General features: G+C 40.9%; 1 protein-coding gene across 1 annotated transcript in view; it reads left to right on the forward strand.

Moving 5' to 3' along the window:
• Positions 1-16,977, forward strand: part of fam172a (family with sequence similarity 172 member A) — a 188,006-nt gene that overhangs the window by 95,669 nt on the left and 75,360 nt on the right. The window contains exon 8 of the mRNA XM_053654004.1: positions 7,320-7,439. Coding sequence (XP_053509979.1) covers positions 7,320-7,439 — 120 coding nt within the window. The remainder of the gene's footprint in view (positions 1-7,319; positions 7,440-16,977) is intronic.

Raw genomic sequence — 16,977 nt, forward strand, 5'->3', positions numbered from 1 at the left:
TCGACGTGTGTGGCCGAGGCAGGCGGTCATTTTAGAGAAGCTCTTTAAAAGTGGCCTTGAGAAGTGGCAGACATGTTATGGCGTCCTTGATTAATAAGAGTAAAGGCTACTAACTCTAAGAAAGCAGCGTGAACATGCTAGAACATTTCAGTAGCTCACGAGGTTTACCTCAATTCGCTTACAAATCCTCGCGAACTCATGGAAAGACCACACCAGACGCCCACACAGACCATGTTTGGACGCGACGGCATTCTCCTGTACTTGCTCATCAATCAGCGAGCTTTCGCGTGCTCGTCTCCCGAACATATCCTTCCAGTGCAGCCTGTTTAACCTTCCAGTGTAGCCTGCGTCCTTGTGCACGATGTGCTGTTTGCACAGTGTGACAACTAGCAGTTGCTAATCTTGACATTTGATCCCACCTCCAGTGTTCCAGTGTGCTTTGGCACTAAGCGCTGAAAGACTGGTATGAATTGTGGATTTGTCAAAACAAATTGGGGATGTTTTAGCGCGATTTTGTTTCGGGTCCCCCACGTCTGCAGCTGTTTGTACATATTTGTACTTTACCCTGCTTAATGCTCTCGCATGCGGCGTGCAGATGGGAAGCTGAGTGACCGTGAGTGTGTGACACATCCATGCAGCTGGTGCCGTTTCTCCTGCCGACTGTAGGCTATGGCCAAGAGAATGTCATTGTGGTTAAAAAAAAAACCTAACAAATAAGTGACATTCAACTCGTCTCAAAGGTCCCTGCTCCTGATCAAGCAGTAATTTAATAGTAATAATTCAGCATCGCGTTCAGTGAGCGACAAAATCCTGGGAAGGTACAAGCACTTATTCACATCCAGCGAAACGATCAGGAGGCTCATGTGTGAACAACAGCCAAATCATTAACGGAAACGAGAACGACGCCTTGATGACATCTCGATATTTCTCCTACAGCAGTGCAAACGAAAACAAGCCAGCTGAAGCAACAGCAATTCTGGAAATCGAAGCGAATCAGGAACGAAACGAAGAACCTCTCACGCTGAGGACTAAATTCTTCACCAGACGAACAGCACGGTGTTCATTTATGAGAATCTGTAGCACACGGTGAGAGCACGGCATAAGCCTGCGTTCAGGATTATGCTTACTTTTTTCAATATCGGTCGAAAGTGCGTCGTGAGCCGTTGATTTAAATGAAAACAACGCGATGCACCAATTCACGACGATGCAAAAATGATGAAAAACCCTCAAAAAATATACAAGGCCTCTTTCTTGGAGCTATAGCTTGACACACTATCTAAAACTCTGCTTAAACAAAATATATACGTTTCAAAAATGCTAAAATTGTCCACAAAGATATCTATCTATCTATCTATCTATATATATATCTATATATATATCTATATATATATATATATATATATATATATATATGTAGAGAGAGAGAGATATAGATATATGTAGAGAGAGAGATAGATAGATTGATAGATTGATAGATAGATATCTATCTATCTATCTATCTATATATATATATGTATATATGTATGTGTATATCTATAGATAGATAGATAGATAGACAGATATATATGATTGTGATGTAATCATATTGACAGACAATGCTCTTAATTACATTTTAATTACATTTATGTATTTTTCAAATAAGAAAAGTAATATTAGCTTACTAGAAAATATAAAAATTTTGAATCGAGTGATTCGTATAGTACTACTAAAAAGTAGTACTATAATACTAGTATAATTTCGTGCTGCCTTTGAAATATGTGAGGGATGCAAATTGGGGAGGCGGGGGGTTGTGAAGGGACATAGGAAACCAGGTAGATTATTAAGAAATAGGTTACCATGACGACCGTGCCGTAAACAGTGGTGCACATGAGGACTGTAGGGAGGTAGAAACAGAAATGAATATAAAATTTTTCTTTCTATTTTTTTTTTAATTTTTTTAATGAATTTAAAATGTATTGTTTGTACATATGCAATGTATGTGGTATATGCTTTTTAATATGATTTTTTTTATTAACCTCACATCCTGTGGAACTGAATCTTCGTGGGCGAGTGTGAATGCGCTCATGCTGTACAATGAAATACCAGTAAGGGTATGCTGGAAAAATATCCCAGGTTTAGAGTGTGAAAGCACTCTTTCTATTTTTCTCTCGGCAGAGAGATAGATGCGTCTTGTTATAACATCCTGCATACAAGCGAGCGTTGGCGGCGGGGGGAGAGTAAAAAAAAAAAAATGGGAAAAGGAAAAGCCAAGAATTCAGCATGACGCAGTGAGAGCAGTGATCACAGGAGGAGCCGAGAGCTCCGAGGATGTGCCGTAATGGCCCAGCACCTCCATTAAGAGCTCTTCTCTGCGGCTAGAGCTCCGCTCAAGAGGCGCTTCAAAGCACTGCGCTTTCTGTACTGACGATTCATTTGCACGAATATATTCCATACACACACACACACACACACGTGGACACACACCTTCAGGCTTTTGATGTTGGTCTTTCTGACGAGCAGCAGGTTAGGGAACAGCAGGGAGTCTGACCGGACTGGCACATGTTTGGGTTGGAGAGAAAGACAGAAAGCGAGAGACGGGCGAATCTGTCACCAGGAGCCTGTCTCTAAGGGCAGCCTGTTTTGCCGAGCTAATTAACCCTGGGAAATAATTACACAATATGCAAATTCGGTTGAGATAAGTGTGGACCCTATCAGAGCAGGTAGTCAATCATCTGGCCCATAATGTGTGTGTATGTGCGCACACTGTGGCCACCTTTTGTTTGTGTGTGTGTGTTTGGGCCAGGTGTTAGTCTCTGTGCTTGGGTGATAAGGTAGGGGGACGTTACCTGCTTTTGCCAGTGCGTCACAGAGGAGCCGGGCTCTTATTCATACACGCTCCCGCTCATGGAGTAGCACAATGATTATAGCGAAAGAGCACCTCTGGAGGACTGGGACACTGTGCTAAATTTGTTTATTGTGATATTTGTGTGGTTTTGACATCTGTAAGAAGAAAAGTATGAGTGTCTTTTCCTATGGGGTTTTTCCCTTTTAAAGCACTAAAGCATTTTCCGTGGCGTCTACATGACGTTAAGTCTAAAAAGTTTTGATTTGTTTGAAATTAAAGCCCTTAATATGTATTAAGGAAGGAATAAGACACTTGAGGGCATGCTGTTATATTCTGTCGTGAACTCGGGGGTCAGTTCCACCCCTAAAGTGATCAACAGCGTATTCCGAAGTGGAAAAGTATACCACGGCAGGGACTTTTTTCCTTTCTTGATTAATGAGCAGTATCTCTTGCTTTCTCTCTCTGCTGTAAGTCACTGAGAATGCGAAAGTGCGAAGTCCTTCCTCCTGAACACGCTCCCATTCCGGTAAACTGTTACAAAGCACTGACACTGAAGACTCCTTCCGTAAACGTTAAACGTCTCTTTACAGAACGCGTCATCATATCAACAATTACACGTCTTTAGGTGTTAAATAATAACATGCTGCTTCTTTTTTTTTTCCCCCCATTTCTTATTATTAACCTCAGATTATCTACGTTGTCTGCCTTATATGTCCCTGTAAAGGAGTCGTTACTATAGCAACAATACCGTTTTAAAACGAGCATGTCGATGTAAACCTCTGAACCGTCTTGAAGCCAGCACTACTGTCAGGGCTTAGTCACCTTCTGACCAATCAGATTGCAGAATAAATGATATTAACGTCAGATCTACACAGTAAGAATTATAGGCATTTTAGGTTATTGTTAATTTGCTGTATTATTATTAGTAGTGGTAGTTGTAGTAGTAGTTTTACACTTTCCTGATTTGCCATTATGTTGGAAACACTGGATAATACAGGGTCACGTCATACAGACATCAGTATGAGGAAATTCAACCAGAAAACAACAAATAATCTCACCCGGGAGTGGGAATAATTGCGACTTTTTTTTTTTTTTTTTTTTTTAGTTAGTTAGTTAGTAAAGTTTCCATATTTTTTCACTGTAGAATAAACTTCAATCCATCTTTCTGCTTATGCAGGAGTTATTTTGCGCTGATTTTGTATGTGCTATTTCATCACCGTGTATTTGATCTTAAATTATATTCAAAGTGACATTGAAAAGTTCTCAAAACTACTAAATTTAACCTAGGATTCGTGTTTTCTAGCTCTATTTTCCCCACCCCCTCTTGTTTATAATCAAACCGTGTGTGTATAGGTTTGTGTCACACCCCATATACAGTACATCATCATATAGATATATACCCCCCCCCCTCCCCGCCCATCCCCAATGGGACAGTCCAGGATGTAATCTGCTCTGCTTGGGTTGCATCACACCGTTACACCTTTCATATTTATTTACTTTCATAAACAAGCTGTTTGTCAAGAAATCTTTTAGCCCTTGTCAGCTGCTTCGATTTTAATTCAGTTATTAGGCTGTGTTCAGGAGCCTAATCTCTAATTGAATGCTGATGCAAGAGAGTGTGAGACGAGCCAAGCAATGAGCAAAGTTGCAAACAGGGAAGAAAAGTTAGGGTGTGTGTACGAGTTCAGCTCGTGTGTATGAGCTGAACTTATCAGCACTTGATTAAACCCTGAACTCAGAAAAGTTGATTCTGCTTATAGATATTAGTGCAGGGGTTCATTTTTAATTAATTCACATTTTGCGAATTGACATTTTTATGTGAAAAACGGATATTTTCTCAATATTGTCGAAAGAAAAGCTGAGTTTGTGATGTCACGTAATAAGTGCGGTGGCTAGGAGCGACTAAGAGTGCTTTCACAAACGCACTGTTTAGTCTGTTCGAATCGTCTGAGTGAGGTGGTCTCGGTCTGGTTCTGAGAAAACCCTAGTGCAGTTCAGTTGCAGTCAGAAATTGCAGTGATTGGACCAATTCAGTTTTATTTGTGGAGCACTTTAAACAATGGATATTGTCACAGCTGCTTTACAACAATATGTACTTTCCGGAAGTTTAAATAAAAAAATAAATAAATAAATGTCCGTAATGAGCAAGCCAGTGGCGAACGTGGCAAGGAAAAACTCCCTGAGACGACACGAGAGAGAAACCTTGAGAGGAACCAGACTCGAAATCAAAGTCATAAGTTCTATTCCTGAAAAGTATCATTTGCCATCTCCGCTGATGATGTCGCTAGCACTACTGTAGTAACCGTAGTAACTGTAGTAATCCCTGTAGGGTTATATTAAATATAAGCACTCCTGGGACACCGTTCAACCAATCAAATTAGCGGACCGGAACTAACTGTTGTGTAATATACATTATACGGTTGCACGACCATGTTATAGCGGTTCAAAAGCGCTTCCTTCAGTGGCTTTCAAATAACAACACCAAAGGCCGTCCTTTTAGCCGACTTTGGAGCTCTATTTCTGCTACGGAGCTCATTACGTCTCAGGTCAGACACTTTGGTTATTCGATCAAACTTTTCGTGAACCTGTAGTGCATTTTTGTTTACAATATTAAACCTTGCACCAATTTTTGATTCATGAACCCCTCCTTATCTAGGTGACACGGGATAGTACGATTATAAATCATTTCCTTTACTCTCACACTACCCGTTGTTACCCAGATGAGGACGGGTTCCCTTCTGAGTCTGGTTCCTCTCAAGGTTTCTTCCTCATATCATCTTAGGGAGTTTTTCCTCACGTTTCGCTTTCAATAGAGATAAATTCACGCGCTTAAAATCCGTATCCTGTGTTTATATGTTTCTGTAAAGCTGCTTTGAGACAACGTCCGTTGTTAAACGCGCTACACAAATTGAATCGCATTTCTCTTCTATTACTGAATACCGTCGAGTCAAAAAGTGCGAATTGTGTGAACAGGAACTTGAGTATGTGCATCCAAGTCATTTCTGAATTCGTTATAGTTTTAACTTAAAGTCTTTTGTATCAAACTGAAGTTGTTAACTGTTAACTGTGAACCAAACATGCCATGTATTTTGGGTTGCACGCGAAAAGCATAGAGAAACATACCGCAGAAATGTGATATGTTCCGGATATTTCACGAAAAGTGCAAATAATATAATATAATAAAATTGATAATCATCAAATCATGTATTTAGTGCTACCTCTGTATTCTCCAAGCTCTGCTGATTTTGATATTGTTTCTTTACCGTTGTATTTTAATCGCTGTATTTCTGACCAACAAACGAAAGTGTTACACGAGTACGTTATCAACCATTTTTTCCCCCCTATGTTTTTAAATTTTTTTTATTTATGTGCCGTATGAACCCAAGCCAAATAGCATAGGAACCAAAAGTATCAATTTCACTCTGATTCAGATGCAGCAAATAGGCTTATAGGTGTGAAAGTACCCTAAAGGATCCATTATATACATCGCATCCATTTTCCATGCCTCTTATCCTACACAGGGTCACGGGGGGAGCCTGGAACCTATCCCAGGGAACTCGGGGCACCACCCCATCGCAGCGCACAATCTCACACTACGGACAGTTTAGAGATGGCGATCAGCCTACAATGCTGATTGGCATTTATACTGGCGGAGGAAACCCTCAAAGCACGGGGAGAATATGCAAATTCCACACACATTGGGCAGAGGTGTGAATCGAACCCCCAACCCTGGAGGTGCGAGGCAGACGTGCTAACCACTAAGCCAACGTCCCTTTTACTAGCTAGTTTAGTAGCTGGCTATCTATTTTCCTATGCATGAATATTCATCGTTTTTTGCCAGGTTTAATAAGGCTGAAGGTCTCGAGATGATGCTAGGTCAAGCAGTTTTGAGGGTATTAAGTAGTTTTAATGCTTTGAAATGACGTATTCTTGAGCGTTTTAAGTAAATATGGGGTTAATTATTCTCCGTATAAAGGAAATATTCCATCCACTATTTCATAGTTAGTCTCAATTTAAGAGCACGGCTCGATTGTAATTAAACTTTGCTTCAATTCTCAATTGCTACAAATCTATGGCTTCTCCAAACACACAGATCGATGTCCGTCCTCTCTTTCCACGCACGCCCGTTCCTTTTCTCTCTATCTCTGTCTCTCTTTTCTCATTTGGGCGCTGCCTCACCTCGGGCCTGTGTTAATTACGCGTGTTCTGTCCACGCCGTTGTGCGACCTTCCCCCAGTGTTGGCCATTTATGTGCTTACCGCTTGTATCGAGGCCACATTGATTGTGTAGCTGAGTACAAATTAAGATTTAAACCTGCCGTCACAGGAGCTATCGGTTTTTACATTTGGGGCATTTGCAATATGCAAGGCTCATTGAACCCGGGAGGATCTATGTGTGTGTGTGTGTGTGTGTGTGTGTGTGTGTTTGTGTCTTCGTTCAGATGTTATCTCTTACAGTTCTTGTGTGTGTAAGTGTGCGTTTTTTTTATTTGCAGGAAAACAGTTCACCCGAGGAGCACACACTCTATGTGTGGGACCATTTCATTTCCAGATCGCTCGCCAAAAACATCTTTGTGGTTGCTCACAGCTATGGAGGGCTGTCTTTCGTGGAGATGGTGAGTGTTTATGTTGTGTTTTTGTTAAAGAATGTTTGCACACACACACACACACATACGCACACACTCACACGCAGGGCCTCACCGCTGGGAAAGCCAGGACTGACCGAACGGATAAGAAGATTGTGCAGGAGAGGAATGATTAAAAATACATCACGTTAAGCTTCGTTGGGAAGGCGCTGCTTCTATAAACAATCCAGTACATCCTTATCCTAAGGCACTATCAACTTTTGGAGAGAGAGAGAGAGGAAGAGAGACTCAGGGAGGGGAGGAGAAGTGTAGCAGATGATGTGAGAAATATTTTTAGGAATAATTAATGAGTGTTTGGCTTCATCCAATCCAATTACAGAGAGCACTCAACGTGTGCGACTCCATCCAGAGCGTCAGAGAACATTTGCTAACATCCTGCTCGTAAGTGCGCGAGTAAATGGTGTCATTTTAAATATAAATACAGTCGATCGAATACAGCATTAGCTTTAAACCCCGTTATGGTTTTTTTTTTTTTTTTTTTTATTTGTAACGTGTCTCGTGCATATTCCCATCAGGACCGTGCTAAGTCCGATAGCCTGGTAGCTCTGAATCACAACGGCTAACACAGGTTTAAGAAATATCGCACGAGTAAGAGTGAGGTTATACTGAATATCTGTAATGCTCTGTTTAGTTTTGCTCCGCTGGCGGAAATAGATCCCAAACAAGCCACGCTCACTTTATAGCATGTCGGCCAGCTGGCTAGATAGCACACACTGATTTGTAGGTACACGTTAAAGGTACCTGTTAAAGTTATTGTAGTAACTGTAGTAATCCCAGTGGGGTTCTGCTGCATATAAGCACTCTTGGAACACCGTTCGGCTAATTAAATTACTGGATCGGAGCTAGGTATCGTGTAATATACGTTATACGGTTTCACGGTCATCTTCGGTAGCTTTCATACAGCACCAAAGACTGCTAAAGCGGTCCTTTTAGTCCCCTTTGGAGCTCTATTTCTGCTACCGTGCTCATTATGTTTCAGTCGATCATTTTCTCCACGTCAGACACTTTGTTTCTTCAGTAAAATATTTTGGGGAGAATTTATAAACGTATTTACGTATAAGACATGGCAAACCCGTAGTGCATTTTGTTTACAAGGTTTAATAATTAAATATATGTAGCGTTCTTCGATTTATTTTGTTTTATATAGACTAAAATGTTCTGGGCTGTTTATGATTCAGAAATAAAATACGAGTCTTTCCAGTCGTAATTTGTTCTTCATTCGGGTCTTTCCCCCCCCCCACAAAAAAAATAATTATGAAGAGAATCGAATCAAATCAAAATCATGAATTTATCGTGACTCCTAGTCTAATTATGACCGGAGTGTATCGCTACACCCTTACATGGGACGCAACCAAAAAAAAAAGCTGCAGGAGAGTGCGGTTTTAACTTTACTTTTTTTTTTTTTTTACTTTTATATCTGAAGCTTGTTGGACAAAGAAATATGTACAAAATTTGATTTAGTACTGCGCTGAATACGCTATTTCACATAACAGATGTTTACATATAGTCCACAAGACAAGGTAATAGCTGAATTTATATGTATAAAAAAAATTACCCCGTTCAAAAGTTTACATACCCTTGATTCTTAATACCGTGTGTCGTTACCTGGATGATCAATGACTGTTTTTATGTCTTGTGATAGCTGGTCATGAGTCCTTTGTTTGTTCTGAGCAGTTAAACTGCCCACTGTTCTTCAGAAAAATCCTCCAGGTCCTGCACATTCTTTACTTTTCCAGCATCGTCTGCATATTTCACCCCTTTCACTCTGAGGACGACTGAGGGACTCGTACACAAGGTGCACACATTCACTGACGCTCCAGAAGGTAACACGATACATTAAGAGCCAGAGGGGTGTAAACTTTTGAACCGGATGATCGGTGTAAATAGTTATTATTTTGTCTTCTGGGTGACATGTTAAAATATATAATATATTTTTCCTCTGTAATGGTATTTGTATGTTTGGCCACACCCCCAGGTTTTTTCCCCCCACATCAGAGCCTCAGGCGATACCATAGTCAGTCAGCTATAGTTACGAGGCACGATCGGATAATGACAAATTACACATGATCTCACAAGCCTACCGCACACAATATTACTTACTTACCGAGTCCAAACACGCACACACACACTATCTAAGAACCCAAATGTTATAAACCATCCACTGATAGAGCTCCTTGCCAGGAGCGTTCCTGCCCCACTGATTACCTCAGGACTGTGTGTTTTTCTTACATACACCCAGGAAACTTGTTGTTTGCGCTTTTAAATATCGTTGTTTAGATATTTATGCTGTAGGCTGCTAGTTTGGCATCTGGCGAGTCTCAAAAAATTTCTTTTCTTTCTTTTTTTTTTTTTTTTTTTTCCCCCTTCCACCTCATGTTCTTCCTTTTCAGGGACTTTTTCCATGTCTGGCTTTCTCGTTAGGGATCTAAATCTACATCCGGATTCCTGCTTTGTAACAATATCTATTATTAAAACCGCTACACAGATAAACGCTAATTCAATCCGAATGAATCATTTCTCCAGCGTGCGCTTTCTTACATCTTTTTCCTTCTCTCATTCACACACGTGCTCATTTTTTCAGCCCGGCCTGGTAGCGCGCGCGTTTGAAATGGACCCTGTTTCTAATCACGACTGGCTAATTTAAAGTGTTCTCATTAGCTTCCATGCGTTTATTCAAATCTGACGCTTCCCTCATGCATGTACATCCTTCACACAGTAGTGTGTGTGTGTGTGTGTGTGTGTGTGTGGACTAAGCGCATAACACTTAACACGTCGTATTTTTGAGGATGCATTCAAAAATATAGGCGGAATTAAATGTCGCCGTTTCGTATTTAGTTGTGTGCGTCGGTTGGCGGAGTACGCTGTTGTACGTCAGTGCTCAAAGGTTTCTGTGTATTGATGCCAGTCAGTGGAGAAAGTAAGCGTGTGTGTGTTTGTGTGTGTCACCTCTGACTCTGTGGTCTCAATCTTCTGTTCAAAAATCTCGACCTCTCAGGACAACAGCGCTGACCTCTGACCCCAAAAGAGCACGGACGTCAACCGAGTCTAAAAGCATCTCCCACCCTATAAACACACACACACACACAGTTAGAGAGAGTTAGAGTTAGTGTACTGTAGAAGTAATCTCTGCAACCTTGATTAAATCCTTTGCAAGCTTTAACAATGTTTATCTTCATTAACTGAGCCCTGCACACAACATTCAGGCTTAAAGATTCTTTGAGCACTCCAGTTGCTCAGAACTCAAGAAAAAAAAAACAGCCGAGCAGTTAATTGATCGGGAAAGTGGTCCGAGGGGAGTGCAGAGGGCATAAAAGGCGAGAGGAGCAGTGAGGGGGAGGAGAACGAGAGGTGGAAGACCGCTAGCTTTAGCCGAGATGGACCATTTGACACATGAACGGCGCTCCAGAAAGCTCGCTGTCTGCGGGTTAATTACCGCTCGCCTTCTGCAGTTAATAAACACGTTTCTGATCAAGCACATCAAACACTAACTGATTAATCCCCCTCCACTCACTGTCTCTGCTCTGCATTTTACCCAGATTCGATTTTTTCTTTTTTTTTCTTTTTTAACCACACGTCATGGACTGTATGGCCTAATTATAGATACATCAAAGCACAGCTTAAGGCCTGAGAAAGCGAAAAGGAGAGAGAGAGAGAGAGAGGATGGTTTAAGGCAGAGAGCTCGAGCTTTTTTCCTCCTTTTTTCACACTGATCATCACTTTGTTCCTCTTAGACTTCAGCCATTTCAGTATTTTCATCCGTATTTCTTTCCAACCAGAGGGTTTACAACTACTAGTGGTACACACCGATCAGCCAAAACATTAAAACCACCTGCCTAATATTGCGTAAGTCCCCTTTGTGCCACCAAAATAGCTCTGACCCGTCGAGACATGGACTTCACAAGACCTCTGAAGGTGTGCTGTGGTATCTGGCACCACGATGTTAGCAGCAGATCCTTTAAGTCCTGTAAGTTGTGAAGTGTGGCCTCCATGTATCGGACTTGTCTGTCCAGAACATCCCACAGATGCTCGATCGGATTGAGATTTTCTCGGATCTCGGAGATTCTGATATTTGGAGATACTGGATTTTTGATTTCCATGAGCTGTAAACCGTAATCATCAAGATTACAACAAGATTACACTTTCTGTGTAATGAATCTAGAATATATGAAAGTTCCACGATATTCTAATTTCTTTTTGATGCACCTGTATATTTTCCTCCACAAAACAGTGAGCTGTATAGTCCGTGTTATAGATGTAACAAGCGAATATGTCTGAAGTTGGGAATTCCAAATTTGAAGTTTAAGGATATTGTTCCTATTCTTAAATATTGTCACTTTATATCTAAGTGCAGCTCCAATAAAATTAGGAACATGTTCAAATGATAAATCTTGTAAAGTAAGCCTTATGCCTGACATGAAAATGCTGGAAATTTTCCTATGCTGTTCTACTTGCAGATGTTACGGATTGAAACAAGTGAGATTTCCGTATCAGAGTGCCTTTCTCGTGGACATATTCTCAATGAATGTGCTAAAATAGACCGTACTGTTTTGTTCATTACTAACAGTAGTTAACCTAGCGAACCGTCTAGCTTAGCATGCATGTTCTACAGCTAAAAGTTACCATGACATCCTCTAAAAATGCACATCTGACATGATATTTAATCACAGAATGAACACATTTATAACATTCCCTATCTTTTTGAACTGGATTTAAAAAAAAAAATTCGTGCAGTGATCGTAAGGGAACGTCTGCTTTACCAGATCTCGCTGCTCTGCACGTACACACACTCCCCTTCACCTCTTGACCGTTTAACCTAGCTGCTATGAGCCTCTGCTCCTCCTGCAGAGCTCTCTCCCTCTCGTTCTTTCTCTCGTCTCTTTCATCTCCTTTCATTCCCTTGGAGTGACGAGAGCACTCGTCGAGGTGGAGCACAACCTCTCATAACCTTCCTCAACTCAGCTCGAGAAAAAAGGCCAGCGATATCAGGGAGGACAGGGCGCCTTACATAATATCTTACATAACCATACGTCTGCAACCCAGTGCAGCACTGCGTGGGTGCCCGTGTCCTGTAGTCCCGTGTGTTCTCTGCATTCTGTGTCAGCCATGTGCGTATACATGTTTGCCACGGCTTGTATCTGACCGCCTCTCCGCGTCATGCTTGTGTGTAGCCATACAGCCTGCCTGAGAACACAGTCCCATTCTCCAGGGATCAAAGCACTGCTGTGCAGATACAGTATATGTATGGAGCTTATTCTATAGTGCAGAGGAAAGATTGTGTTCTGCCTCACACCCTGCTGAATTACGAGTGCTTGTTTGTAGCGTGAACATATAGAATCGTTCTTTAGATTGGTACTACCGCTGTGTATAATTTATAAAATCCCGCTCCGTGTTGAATTTGATCCTCGTCAGTGCAGGTTTCTGAATATAGGCAGTACATCATGCTCCTGCTCTGTACCGGCTGAGGCACTGTAATGTCTGATCATTTTGTTGGCTACAAAGTAGGAAACTTGGGGTAGTATACAAAATGACTGACCCTAGCTCATCTCTATCCCGTGATTGGACAGGCAGCAGTATTAAACCACCACTGACCGGAGATAATCTGGTTGGAGGACGGCGTTTTGGGACAGCAGGGTTGCTAGGTTCTGAACACCGCTATAAAATTCTATTACATACAATCTGATCTGCTGACATTTTCTGCTGCCAAAACATGTGACATTAACTGACACAACATAAATCTTGCGCGTGAGCATAAAATACAACTCGTCTTGAGTTGCGCTTCCATGACGTCTCTGTAAATAACTTTGCATATCTTGGCGGCAGAAGCACGCAAAAGGGTCCGTTTACTACGAGGTAAACAGTGTTGCATCAGTATCCATGATGTAAAAAAAAAATATGTAAGAAAAAACCTACTTTGTATGGATGAATGGAGTTGAAGAGAGATGATAAACTGATAAACATAGGAACACACGAACTACAGCCAGTGATTGCAAACCTGCAGCATGTACCAATATGGTAGATCTATTGAGTGTTGCTGCAAGGCAGGTGTATATAATAAACTGTACAATAATGGTATACAGTGGTACTTGAAAGTTTGTGAACCCTTTAGAATTTTCTATATTTCTGTGACTTAAAACATCAGATTTTCACACAAGTCCTAAACGTGGATTAAAGAGTTACTGATTAAATAAATGAGCTAAGAATATTATACTTGGTCATTTATTTATTGAGGAAAATGGTCCATTATTATATATCTGTGAGTGTTAAAAGTATAAGAACCTTTGCTTTCGGTATCTGGCGTGACCCCCTTGTGCAGCAATAACTGCAACTAAACGTTTGGGGTAACTGTCGATCAGTCCTGCACATCAGCTTGGAGGAATTTTAGCCCGTTCCTCAGTACAGAACGGCTTCAACTCTGGGGTGTTGGTGGGTTTCCTCACATGAACTGCTTGCTTCGGGTCCTTCCACAACATTTCTATTGGATTAAGGTCAGGACTTTGACTTGGCCATTCCAAAACATTAACTTCATTCTTCTTTAACCGTTCTTTAATAGAACGACTTGTGTGCTTAGTGTCATTGTCTTGCTGCATGACCCACTTTCTCTTGAGATTCAGTTCATTGATATATATCCTGACCTTGTCCTTTAGAATTCGCTGATAAAATTCAGAATCCGTTGTTCCATCAATGATGGCAAGTCGTCTTGGACCTGATGCAGCAAAACCGGCCCAAACCATGATGATACTACCACCACCATGTTTCACAGGTATAATGTTCTTATGCTGGAATGCAGTGTTTTCCTTTCTCCAAACATAACGCTTCTCATTTAAACCAAAAATACTATTTTGGTCTCATCCGACCACAAAACATTTTTCCAGTAGCCTTCTGGCTTGTCCATGCGATCTTTTAGCAAATGGCAGAAGAACAGCAATGTTCTTTTTAGAGCGCAATGGCTTTCACCTTGCAACCCTGCCATGCACACCATTATTGTTCAGTGTTCTCCTGATAGTGGACTCATAAACATTAACAGTAGCCAGTGTGACCGAAGCCTTTAGTAACTTAGAAGTTACCCTTTGTGACCTTGTGGACTATTACACGTCTTGCTCCTGAAGTGATCTTTTTTGGTGGACGATTCCTGGGGAGGGCAACAATGGGCTTGAATTTCCTCCATATGTACACAATCTGTCTGACTGTGGATCGGTGGAGTCCAAACACTTTAGAGATGGTTTTGTAACCTTTTCCAGCCTGAAGAGCATCAACAACTCTTTTTCTGAGCTCCTCAGAAATCCCCTTTGTTTATACCATATTACACTTCCTCGAACAAGATCGGACTTTGATGGATCCCCGTTCTTGAAATAAAACAGGGTGCTCACTCACACCTGATTGTCATCCCATTGATTGAAAACACCAGACTCTAATTTCACCTTCAAATTAAACTGCTAATCCTAGAGGTTCACATACTTTTGCCACTCACCGGTATGTAATATTGGATCATTTTCCTCAGTAAATAAGTGAGCAAGTGTAATATTTTAGTTATCAGGTTCTCTTTGTCTGCTTTTAGCACTTGTGTGAAAATGTGACGTTTTAGACCATATTTATGCGGAAATATAGACAATCCTGAAGGGTTCACAAACTTTCAAGCACCACTGTATATCAGCATTGTCAGATGAATTTTCATAATACTGGTGCATTTAAAAGCAAGCACGTTCTGCTTTTACTCAAGCAAGTCTATTGTTCTCAGAACATTTGATACAGTATATGCTGTACATTTTTCTGGCCACAAGCTTCAGATTCTTAAAGGTTGGCACTGCACTTCCATGTACGCACGTGCACATGCTTCGGCTTCTGACCGGAAAACAATCTTTTGAATACCAGGAATTCCTGAGAGCAAGATATTGTCACTGGATTGGAAAACAGGTATACAGTCTTGTTTGAAGCAGTGAAACTTTCTACTGTCACGAGTTTGCCTATGAAAAATGTCTGTGGTTGGTCTGTTGCAGTTTTTTTTTTTACTTTCTTTCTTACTTTTTTTTTTTTTTTTTTGATGTTTTAAGTGTTGAAAAGTAGCAGATTCGCTAGAGAAAGCTAGAGGTCTGGCTTGGAGGGTTAATTGAAACAGGAGTTTCTTAAACTTTTTGGCCAAATGAGCCTATAGCGAAGCACGTAAAGGTAGTTACATGATTTACCCATTACTTAATGGGTTCATTTCAAGCAAAATGCAAACAGAAAAAAAAATCTCTTGTGATGGTATTTCATTACCCTTTTAGCCGTCCCTATATTTTATTCACCAATCAGCGATCACATTAAAACCACTGACAGGTGAAGTGAATAACGTTGATTATCTTGTTACAGTGGGACCTATCAAGGGGTGGGATATATTTATTTGGCAGGAAGTGAACACTCGGTTTTTGAAGTTGATGTGTTGGAAGCAGGAAAAATGGGCAAGCGTAAGGATCTGAGTGACTTTGACAAGGGCCTTATTGTGATGACCGGACTGGAGGACTGGGTCAGAGCATCTCCAAAACAGCAGGTCTTATGGGGTGTTCCCGGTATACAGTGGTTTAGTTACCGCCATAAGTCGTCCAAGGAAGGATGACCGGATATGCGGCGACAGGGTCATGCGCGCCCAAGGTTCACTGATGTACATGGGGGGTGAAGGCTAGCCCGTCTGGCCCGATCCATCAGAAGAGCTACTGTAGCACAAATTGCTGAGAACGTTAACGCTGGCTATGATATGAATAGAAACGGCTGATCAGTGTACATCAACAGTCACATTCAAGTTAAATGTGTTTTGCTGTATGAAGATGTATTTAGTTTCTCTGGAATTCTGGCCTTACTGTTTCATTATTACTTGTACATGCGGAATAAAAACGCCGTGCAACCTAATATCTCTTCTTACAATATATCTGTCTACATTTGCTGTTTATCTAGCCACGTTGTATTGTGACAGCTAGCTATTACCAAGCAAGCTAGTTTCTCTCCCTAACATTTCACCTTTTACGTTTTACTGTCATATATTTTAAGCAAAAATTCAAATGAAATATTTAAGTGTTTTTAAGAGAGGAATTTTTTTAAGATGAGTATTTTTTTTATTTACTCAAAGGAATGTTTTTTTTTGCTTTAACCATCTCCGTCATATGCAGGACATTTGAGGCGAGTCACACATTTCCTGTCCTTTCAATCCAAGGTGTATGGAGAGGACAATTTGCCTTTTTTTTTTTTTAAACTCCTATTTTTACTCCCATGTCCTTGTGTGCATTTCCGTACAGTAGGCTTAAGTGTAGCTTCTCCACACAAGGAAGTCCATTCAGCATTCAGTATTTACGCTACAGTAACACACTGAGGCTTTTCTTTGTAATTCCATGTTGTGGAGCGATTGCGTCCTTCTGTTTTACCCCCCTGATTATGTACAAATGAGCTTTATAGCCCCAGTTCAGGGCCTCTACCTTTTGTGTGTGTGTGTGTGTGTGTGATGAATAATAAAAGCTGAAATTTCTCATTTTTGTTGCATGAA

This window comes from Ictalurus furcatus, chromosome 22 (assembly GCF_023375685.1).
Source record: "Ictalurus furcatus strain D&B chromosome 22, Billie_1.0, whole genome shotgun sequence".
Classification (NCBI taxonomy): domain Eukaryota; kingdom Metazoa; phylum Chordata; class Actinopteri; order Siluriformes; family Ictaluridae; genus Ictalurus; species Ictalurus furcatus.